The sequence below is a fragment of the Emys orbicularis genome, chromosome 2, assembly GCF_028017835.1.
Source record: "Emys orbicularis isolate rEmyOrb1 chromosome 2, rEmyOrb1.hap1, whole genome shotgun sequence".
Lineage (NCBI taxonomy): Eukaryota > Metazoa > Chordata > Testudines > Emydidae > Emys > Emys orbicularis.
Genome location: NC_088684.1, coordinates 133,892,725 through 133,903,281, shown reverse-complemented (window position 1 = coordinate 133,903,281; position 10,557 = coordinate 133,892,725). Strand labels below are relative to the sequence as shown.

General features: G+C 48.2%; 1 protein-coding gene across 1 annotated transcript; it reads left to right on the top strand.

The window, feature by feature from the left end:
* Nucleotides 1-1,680: 1,680 nt before the first annotated feature.
* MAK16 (MAK16 homolog) lies at nt 1,681-10,450 on the top strand. Its single transcript, XM_065399053.1, has 10 exons — nt 1,681-1,787; nt 3,267-3,316; nt 3,974-4,083; nt 5,399-5,463; nt 6,927-7,078; nt 7,446-7,500; nt 7,597-7,671; nt 8,863-8,979; nt 9,688-9,744; nt 10,238-10,450. Exons 1-10 carry the CDS (start codon nt 1,773-1,775, stop codon nt 10,445-10,447), a joined length of 906 nt encoding a protein of 301 aa, XP_065255125.1. The 5' UTR covers nt 1,681-1,772; the 3' UTR covers nt 10,448-10,450.
* The last annotated feature ends 107 nt before the right edge of the window (nt 10,451-10,557 follow it).

Here is a 10,557-nt window from a genome sequence, read left to right as displayed (position 1 = left end):
ATGCTAAATGTTCCATTGCACCGTTTCAGCCCATTACAGCAGCCAGTTTAAATAACAAGCTCCTAGCTGATAAGACATTACAATCCCTTTATTTGGCCTTCTCTAATTGACTCCATGAATCATCCAGAGCCACTGAATACAATCAGCTGAGACCTTGGGTTTAATCCGGCCCACAACAACCTATAGACATAAGACCTGAAAGCCCAGACTTCCTCCTGCTTTTCATTGAGCTCCCTGCAGCGAGCACAGAGTGGCTGCTTTCATCTGATAAGGTGGGTTATTATTATTAGCCAGCAGAGAGGGATGTGGGCTCTGTTGGAGCAAAAGAACAATGACAGAGAGGTAGCTGGACCTGGAGGAGGAGCCTACTGGAACATGGCTCCTCTGGGAGGCTAGCTGAGAGGTGCACGTACATCTTCTCCCGATGTCAGGACTGTAGTTATTAAAGAGTGTGACAGCCTCTGGAAAAGGAAAAGAAGGCATCAGCACGAATCAGTGTCACATCCGTGCCTCTATTACATGCCCAGATTGAACTCAGCAGTGAACTATTCCTGCCAGCCTGGAACTTTAGAGGGTTTTAAATCACTGGTGTAGGAGGGATTCAGAGACAGCCAGAAAGGCAGGGACCTGAGAGATGGTTTCAAAGAGGACAAGATCAAAGCGTGTGCATCAGCAGGGTGGAGACAGACAGACTGTGGCAGGCTAGTGTGGGGTAGATTCACACCCCAGCTTACCACGAACTCAATGTTTGTGCAGAAAAGCCCTAAGGGTTGGTCGACCCACAGCAGCCATGCGGACTAAGGGAGTGTGATTTCTAAAGCACACTAACATGCTGCGTATTAACTGGTCCGTGCAGACCCTGCTGGTGCGCACTAAAGGTTCCCTAGTGCACTTTAACACAGCGCTTTTGGAAACAGTCCTGTATTAAAGTGCACCAGGGAACAAACACGCTAAACCAGGGACTCGGCAACCAGGGTACAAAGCTTAAACTAACATGTAAGGAAGTTTTATAGGCAAAACAGAAATGAAAGTAGATCCTATTTAGACAAGACTTTGGGGAAATATCTGGAAAAAAACACCCTTCTCATTACAATATCAAAGAGAGTCCCCAAAACTCCATTTTGGACATAGAATTCATGCAGTGCTAAAAATATCCCACCCTCCCCAAGCGAAATTAAAAAACCACGAAAGCCAAAACCCTAGTTACGCAGTTAGGATCAATGAACAGCTGTTAGAGGTTTCTTGCTGCCATCTACTGGCGGTAGGTGCGCACTACATCCCACATTTTGATATTCAGGATACCCTTTTGTCTTATTACCCAGAGCTATCCCTGGTGTTTCTCGCCAGCCCAAAGCTCTTAGGCAGGAGAAGAGGAAAGAAGCTGGTCTTGGAAGCCGTAGATATTGGGGTGTCCACACATAGCCCATCCCCAGCACCCCAATTCCCCCCTTTTCTGCATCACTCCCCCTCCTCTCCGCAACACCCCCAACTCCTCCTCCTTTGCCCCCTCCATCTCCCATTCCCCCTTCCCTCCCCATCATCCCCTTCACCCCATTACCTCCCCCCAAATTCTACTCCCCAATTCCTCCTTCCTCCCCACTCTCCTCCTCCTCCCCCTCCCTTCTCCTTCCCCCTCCCCCGATCTCGCGAGAGCCCGGCACTGGCTCTGCCCTATGCCCTCCCACTGTCATGGCGACTCCCTGAAGCCGACCAGCCCCAGGCCGGCGTGGAGTTGTCTGTGAAGCCCGGAGCAGGCGAGCGGTGGAGGCGAGATGCATTCGGACGATGTGAGTTAGTGGTGGGGTTGGTTCGGCTGCGTCCGCCGGCTCCAGGCAGCTGCGTCCTAGCCAATCAGCGCCCCCAAGGCAGAGTTGGTTCAGTTGCGTCCGGCCGCGCTTCCCTTCCCTTTACCCACGTGGAAATCAGAGGGGTGCAGAGCATCGAGGGGAGGGCGCTGGGTGGTCGGGAGGGGAGGTCACAGGCACGCGGGCTGGCTGCAGCTTAGCCAGGCGGCACTAGGGGGTGGTTGTCTCAGTCACCCCAAAGCTGGGGCTCCCTAAAGGGTCTGGGTCCCGGCCCCCTTCTGTGTAACCTACGGATCCACCGGCTCCCATGGGGCACGGGCCATGCTGGAGCAGGGGAATGTGCCACCCTGCCCAGCGGTACAGGGGGGTGCTTGCCCTAGACGGGGAAAGCAGACCCAGATCTCCCATGTGGCAGCTCAGCACATGGAGTGGGGCAGCACCTGGGTGCCTCTTTACTCCCACCCCCTGCTTCCTTGCCTCTGGGGTGGAAGAAAGGTGTGGTGATGTGCAACCAGGTCTCCTGAATGAATATACAGGACCCCTACTAATAGGGTCTCCTCTCTAAGGCTTGGAAATTGGATTTCCTGCATGGTGGGTAACCATAGGGTCACCCCCAGGACTGTCTTGGGAGTTAAAGAGCATGGTCAGGACAGGAGCCCAACAAGAGCCTGTGAAGTGCCTGTGCTCTGGTTTGCAGGTTTGTCCAAGCAGCTGTGGCTTCATCTGTGATGCTCATGTGCTGGCAGCTGGCTGCTGCTTTGGCATATAATGCAGCGAGTTGCATTGCTGTTGTGTGTGTGTTTAAATACTGTGTGTGATTATCACTGTGCCCAACACTATTATAATTATAACCATAGAGCTTGGAATGCCTCAAGGCTTTACAGACTGCATAGGAGACATGGTCTCTATTCTAAAGAGCTTTGGGTTAAAATGAAAACATGTGAGACACCCAAAGGGGATGGGGTAGTACATTACAGAAAGTTCATATGCTGGTTTAGAGAACCATGCGTCCATTTTAGTGGGTTTTAATATTTTGTTTGGGTTTTTGTAGTTGTTTGTTTTACATTATGAAAACTTATAATAACTTGTTGTGTCAGCAACAGTGCATCCTTCCTTGCTGGTGAACCCACCCCCCAAAACAAACAAACAAAAAACAAAGAGAAAGTATGGATACACACGCTGTGCAAAGCACCATGCTCCAAGCTTGGTTTCCTTGCCATGTGAGTCTCGGCTCCTGTGTTCTATTCCAGGATCGTCTGCTGACTTGTCTGACTTTGACCCAGACAGTTTACTGCTCTGTGCCTCAATGTTACCATCAGTAAAATGGAAATAATAATCCAGATCTTCCCTCTGATGTTAATGAATGTTTGTAAAGTGCTGAGAGAGCCCTGGATGACTGGATCCTCTAGAAATGCAGGTGCTACACTGTGAAATGTACTAACTGACCTCTTGTTTATTCAGGTTGTCTGGGACAGTCTTGGAAACAAACAATTCTGCTCATACAAAATAAAGTGAGTATTTCAGGATCCAGCTCTGCATCTTGCTCTTCAGATTCCGATTTGAGACCCAGGTTGCTACTGGGAGGATGACTTCCTGGCTGCCGGGGTCATGTGCTATCTGTTTCAAATAGGGTGTCCCTTAGCGCTTTAATTTGACTGCTTCAGGAATTCTGCACATTCTTAAGGCTTGGGGTGGAACCAACAATTTGGAATTAAAAGGTTAGGAAACTCAGGGTATATCTACACTGGAATAAAAGACCCACAGCATGGCCGTGGCTGGTTCAGATCAACTAACAGGCTGCGGGGCTAAAAATTGCTGTGTAGATGTTTGGGTTCACGCTGGAGCCTGGACTCTGGGACCCTCCCTGCTTGTGGGGACCCAAAGCTTGGGCTCCAGCCTGACCCCAAACATCTACAGAGCAAATTTATAGCCCTGTGAGCCCACATCAGCTGACATGGGCCAGCCATAGGTGTTTTACTGCAATGTAGAGATATCCTGAGTGTCTCTGTGACTCAGTTCCCCCATGTATAAAATGGAGATAATAATCCTTCTCTACCTGACAGTAGCAGTTGTGAAGCTTAATGCATGAGTACTTGTACGGTGTGAGATTCTCGGGTGGAATGCTCAGTGTCACTGTTAGCAGCTCATCTAAAGTCCCTTCTTTCCAGGACAAAGACACACAACTTTTGCCGCAATGAGTATAACCTGACAGGTCTGTGCAACCGATCATCCTGTCCCCTGGCAAACAGCCAGTATGCGACCATCAAAGAGGAGAAAGGTGAGACTTCTGCAGTGCCCCAGCAAGGGTCTCACAACCTTGCACAGCCCTTCCCCTTCTCTCTCTCACTGGAATCATGGGCAGCTATTGCTCTCTTTCCTCTGGCTGACAGGGTCCCTTTAAGGCTTCTTTGTGTCTCAAATGCACATTGGTAAAATATCCAGCCAAACATCTGCCCTGCATTAAGGCTGGTGTGTGTATCTCTCTCTCTCTCTCTCTCCAGTGGGTTGAATTGCCCAGCTTTGTGCTTTCAGGAATTTTCTTTGTGTTCTTCTTCTCTTTTCACCTCCCCGGTAAGCTAACTGTAGGCCAGAGGGAATGGCTCAGGGTTCTCAGCCTCAGGTTTGAAGCCCCTAGACTCTCTGGGTATGTCTACACTGCAGTGTAAGCCCTGGGTTAGTAGAACTCAAGTTAGCAAAACCTGGGTCTGTTAACCTAGGGGTTGAGCATCTACCCTCATTTGTAATCCCAGGTTACGAATTGTTGAAACCTGAGTCCCAACCTGTGGTTCCTGCATCTACACTGCATTATGCAGGCTCAAGTCCAACTGCCCATATCCCAGACTTCCTTGTGCCCTCCCAAAATGAGGCCACTCTAGCCCTTTGTTCGTGGTGCAGGGTTGGAAAACTTGACTGTCCACCAAACTGGACTGTGCAGAGGACAAAGAAAGTCAGCCCATCGGATTGTGTGATACTCCCAGAGCACAAGTCCAGTGGGGCTGCATCCAGACTGCAAAGCATTAGGGCTTGAACCCTGCATGTCAGCTTGACTCAGCCTTGGACCCGCCACCCCCAGGAAACCCTAAGTTAGCGTGGTTTGTGTGTAGACAGAAGGAGGGTTAGGTTTGAGCCTGAGTTCAACCCTGGGTTTACGCTGCAATGTAGACATACCCTCTGGAGCCACAGGGTGGGCTCAGCCCTTTGCCCTACTGTGCAGTTCAGTTGTATGAGACCTCTGCCCTGTGTGGGTGTGAAAGCTGCCTGTCCCTGTGGACTTTCCTCTAAGAGTTAGTCAGCCTTGAGGTCTGTGGCCTCCTGCTCCCCCTTGCCTGCACAGCTGTTGTGCAGCAGATTGCTGCTGCCCTCCGCCTCGAAGGTGGCTGCATCTCCGTAGGGCTGTCTGTGATGCTCTTTGTGGGGAAGGATGCTCTGTGTCTGTCAGTGGTAGCCTGGCTGAGACTTAGTACAGCAGATTGGAGATCTGGACAAGTGTCCCAGTGCTGGGAGTTTTTTGCAGTGACTGGGACGAGCTAAGCCTGTCTCTTGGGTGCCTAGTGGCGGTTTGGGTGAGTTCATGTTATTCCTCTTTCCCTTAGGTCAGTGTTATCTGTACATGAAGACAATAGAGCGGGCGGCTTTCCCCAATCGACTCTGGGAGCGGGTGAGTTAAATCCCATACCGAACCTGAAACTTAATCCAGCAAGTTGACAGATGACACTGTTGTTTTTTAAAAAAAATGTTCCACTATTTACAACCTATCCAAAGTGTTCCTGTTTAAACCCACCTAAATCAACCCTGATGTTTTTGTCCCTAGGTGTGGGTGGTATAACGAGCAGGTTCTGACGTGGGGAAACAGCTCAGGACTGGCAATGGGATACAGACACTTCCACCTTGGGATTGTTCTAGTCCACATTATTTTAATTTTTCTTCAACATCTGTATAAAAATAAAAGCACCAGCTGTTCTGGAGAGAACATATCCTCTATTGCTGAGCATGAATGCAGTATATTATTTGTATACTGGACCTGCAGAACCCTTGTGTCACTGCAGTTTATGGCACTTAACCTCCTAATGAAATGTCTTACACCAAGAAAATATCCAACGGCGGCGTAGTCCCTGCTTTTCACAGACTATTAGCTCTGTCATTTTACACTGACTGTTTCTTTAGAAAGCCAGGGCATGCTATGTTAGAGCTCAAGACTGGGTCTTGGGAGATTTGAGTTCAATTCTCAGTTCTGCCACAGACACTCTGTGAATCTCTCTGTGCCTCAGCTGTATAACTGGGATAGGACTTGGGGAGACGTGAAGATACCATGGAGATGGAGGCTGTATAAGACACTAGGTAGAACACAGAATGGATGAATCACTGACCAAATTGCTAGGCTTTCATTTGTAATCTAACCTATGATCAATAGAATCCGAAACCAGGAACATTTTACAAGTGTTCCTTTGAAGTAATGGCCAAGGGATTTTTTTCTTTGAATGTGTCTGGTCTGGTTGGCTCTGGGGATTGTTAATACATAGACTTGAACCTCTTTTTTTCAAATCTGATCTGAGTTGGTCTGATCCTCAGTTCTCATCTGACTGACAGCTGTTCATTGGCCTATCTGTAAAATGAGATGCTGGGACATAATTCCATTCGCAAGTGTCCACGTCACAAAAGCCATCACCACAGCTGGATCCTTTGTATGTAGCATCAGCAGAGAGACCAAGGATTGGATAGATGGGCTACAGACTGAATTCCTTTTGTGTTAGAACACACCCATAATAAGAGACTGTCCCTGCCTCAAAGAGCTTACAGTCTAAATAGGCAAGGCAGACAAAAGGGTAGGAAGGGAATTTTCCCATTTTATAGAAGAGGAAATAAGGGCCAGAGAGATTAAATGACTTCCCAAGGTCACAAAGGGAGTCGGTGGCAGAGCTGGGATTAGAAACCAGATCTTCTGAGTCCCAGTCCAGTGTCTTAACTGCAAGAACATCCTTCCTCTTGACAGCTGGGTTTTAGGAAAAAAAACGGGCGGAAGTGGTGTAGCACCACAACCACCTTTAAACTCCACTCCCCTTTGTGAGAATGTCCCAAAATTGCTTCTGCTCCAAAGCTTTTCATCCTCCTTCTCACCGTCAGGTCCGACTGAGCAAGAACTATGAGAAAGCTTTGGAGGAGATAGATGAGAACCTCATCTACTGGCCACGCTTCATCCGGCACAAATGCAAGCAGCGCTTCACCAAGATCACACAGTATCTGATCCGCATTCGGAAGCTGACGCTCAAGCGACAGTAAGTGATAGCGGTTCACTTCCTTCTTCCTTCCTTCTGCTCCATACCATCAGCCTGTCTGTCTCTCTTAGGGCTGGTCTATAGTTTAAAATAAATAAATAAATCCTTGTGCCCATCTAACTGAATCAGTTTGAAATTGATTTTGTTACAACCCTAATGTAGACACACTTAAACTGATTAAAACTGCACTTTTACAAGCTTAGCCTAAGTTTCCTTTGAGAGGCCAGTTTGTGCCAGGTGGGGAGCAGGGAGCATCCTGTGTCGGAGGCTGGGGAGGGACTCGAATAAACATTCACTCACTTGATGGGCATCAGTGGCCAGTAGACTGAAATCTTCACTAACTGCCCTTCTCTCTTCCCCATCACAGGAGGAAGATTGTTCCTTTAAGCAAAAAGGTTGAAAGGCGAGAGAAAAGGAGAGAGGTAACGTGACTCTTGTGCAGTCCTGATTCCACTGCTCCTGGTTTTTTTGCATCTTGGAAATGAATTGATGCCAACTCCTCTTTCCCCTGGTACTAGGAAAAAGCCCTGATTGCTGCTCAGCTGGACAATGCCATTGAGAAGGAGTTACTGGAGAGACTAAAGCAGGAAACGGTAAGGGTTACCACCTCCCGTCTCTTAGCACAAAAGTGTATCCCTCTGCTAAGGTAGGGGGTGTTTACCAAGCTTATTCGAACAGCGACGCATGAGGCAGAATAGAATCCAGCCTGCTCTCCCATTGCTGTGTTGGTGCCATGTTTGCTAACAGGAGTTCACACTTGCTTGTGATCATTAGCTCAGCTGAGATGGGGGAGGCTAAGAGGGGGTGGTTCTTACAGAGCCACTCTTCTGACTTTGGGGAATGCTGTTGCGAAGATGAGCTCTCTAATATTATGAGGACAGAATTATTGGTCACTGGCTCTGTACTTGTTCATAGCTGTATTTGGCTCTGAGCCTCAGTCCTGAAGTGCTGTATAATGTGACTGGCATAAAATGCATAATAAACCAGTGAATAACCTGAGTAGTCTCGCCTGCCTGCTAGAATCAAACCCTTTACTTCCTCAGCATCTCCATCTGGACAAGGCCTCTGGCCACCTGCAGCAGAGTGAAGGGCTCTCTTGGCCAGGGTAGCAGTGCAGCATTTAGAGAGGGCTGATGGGGAGAGCTGATTTAAAAAAAAGACACACAGGAGGGGGGAGAGGGGGGAATCACTGAAATTTGTCCTTTTTTATCATCATAAAATATTCTCTGTGTGCCCAAGGGGCAAGGCAGCTCGGTAGCTTCGTGTAGCAAATCCAGCAAACCATACCTATGCGCTGAGATTTACCCCCACCCTGTTTCTGGTTTGGCAGGTATGTTGTGCATAGGCTCTGGATTTCACATAGCTGGGTCACTTGGCACCTGTTGCACTTCACTTCTGGAGGGAGCACATAAGGTTTGGCTGCAGTGTATCACTGAAGTCCTTTCAATGACTTGATGATCAACAGATCTGTGCAGGCTAAGATAAGGGGGTGAGTTTGCAGGAGCTGACTCTCATGCTTCAGGGCATTAGGTGACCAATGCAGAGGTCAAGAAAGTAAGTTGTATCCCTCCCTTCCTAGTGCACACTGCTAGTCAGGACAGATTCCTTAAGGGCCAGTATAAAATGTGGGATGAATGGATTCTGTGGCCCGTTAGTCTAATCTAGTTTGGTATAACCTGTGTTCTTAGCCCCCAGCATGGTGTGAACTATAGCCAAGAGGAGTCAGTTCCTAGCTGAACTATCTTCCTGGTATGATTTAAAGCAGGTGCTTGTTTTCCTTTCAGTACGGAGATATCTATAACTTCCCCATACATGCCTTTGACAAGGCTCTGGAACAGCAGGATGCAGAGAGCGAAGCGGAGTCTGACACAGAGGAGAAGGATGAAGAGGAGGAAGACGAGGTAATAGTTTTAAAATTTTTATTAGAGTGGGGCAGTTAAACCATGACTGCGGTAGTGCTGGACCCATTATATATATGCACATGGGGTTGTATGACTTTTGCAGAAGAGGGGTGTATACGTAGACAACTGCATATTAATATTCACTCACATCTCCATTCTCCTCTCTCCTATTGTTTGCCAAGTACAATGGGAGTCTGGCTTGTAGCTTTGTTCCTAGTCACTTCCTCCAACCCCAAAACCCTTTGCAGATAACTTGACTGTCTGTAACCTGCTACGAGTGTTAAAATCCCTTACTTAAGAATCAGTGCCAATAATTGGGGGATTTAGTCCAGAAAATAGTCAGATCGTAGAGATACCACTGTTGCTTGCAGAAGGCAGCCTGCTGTATGCCGCTGCTGCAGTTAGTAAAGTTCCCTGCTCAGCAGAGACACCAGGCAAATGCATCACTCACTTCTGGAATTTGCTCTTAGTGAATGCTGTGTGGTGAGGAGAGCATATTGCTATTAGTTCATCACTTAGTTTTGAATCTTCTATGTAGCAAATGGGGGACAGGGCTACAGGCTCCTGTGTAAAAGATGGTCCAGGACCCTGACTCCCAGTATCCGAGTGGGTTGCGCACATTCCTCCTCCAGTGATATTCCCCCACCCTCCAGTCCTCGTGTGGTGTATCCAGTCTCGATGCTCAATTTCTGACCTGATCTCTTACAGGATGCTGACAAGCGGGAGTTTGTAGAGGTAGATGAGAGCGACCTCAGTGACTTTGAGGTATGTGAAACACCCAGCCTGATTCAGCTACCCATCAAATGGCAAGGGGTGCAATGCGTGTGCAGTGATAGACACCAAGAGTTCTGACCCCGATCTTGCTCGACGATTACACTAAACCGGCTGATGGGTTATAGCTAAACTTAGAGCATGAACGGATATTAAATCAATGGAATGCAGCCCTGCTCATCCTGCCATTTTCAGTCCTCCTGCAACTGCCCAGTTTATCTCCTTTTAATCCCAAACATCCTCCCCTCTGGCTGTGGTCAGAGCTGCGTTCATGGGATTAGCGCCTGAGCAATTGGATTCACATGTTGTTATATCAGACTGCAGTGTATCTGTTCTATTTCCTTCAAAGGCAGCATGGAATAGACAACAGGGAGCCAGGACCTACATGATGGGAGTAATGCATTTGCAGAGGAGCAGAGGCTTAGTTAAGATACAGCGCTTTCCAGTCAGTATCTGTATTAACTCTCCTGTCTTCCTTCCTGTCCAGGACATGGATAAGCTGGCGACAAGCAGTGAGGAGGAGCAGGATGACAAATCCTCGAGCGAGGAAGAGGAGAGAGAGATGGCGGAGAGAACCTGTCACTCCAAATCCAAGGGCAAAACTCCTGTGAGAGGACCAGCCAGGATAAAACGAGCCTACATTGAAATAGAGTATGAACAGGAAACAGAACCTGCATCCAAATCGAAAACAACCTGACTCCTTCGAAGGAGGATATAAACTTGAGCTGTGTGCTGGACAGTGGGACTGTATAGCTGGAGGAGTACCTGACAGTGTGACTTTAGCAGGGGGCATTTTGACAGATGCAA

Excerpts from the sequence above, each read along its gene's own strand:
- MAK16 (XM_065399053.1), top strand. Across the intron at positions 7,672-8,862 it reads AGAGACTAAAGCAGGAAACG|TACGGAGATATCTATAACTT; the intron begins GTAAGGGTTACC and ends TTTTCCTTTCAG. Across the intron at positions 9,745-10,237 it reads GCGACCTCAGTGACTTTGAG|GACATGGATAAGCTGGCGAC; the intron begins GTATGTGAAACA and ends CTTCCTGTCCAG.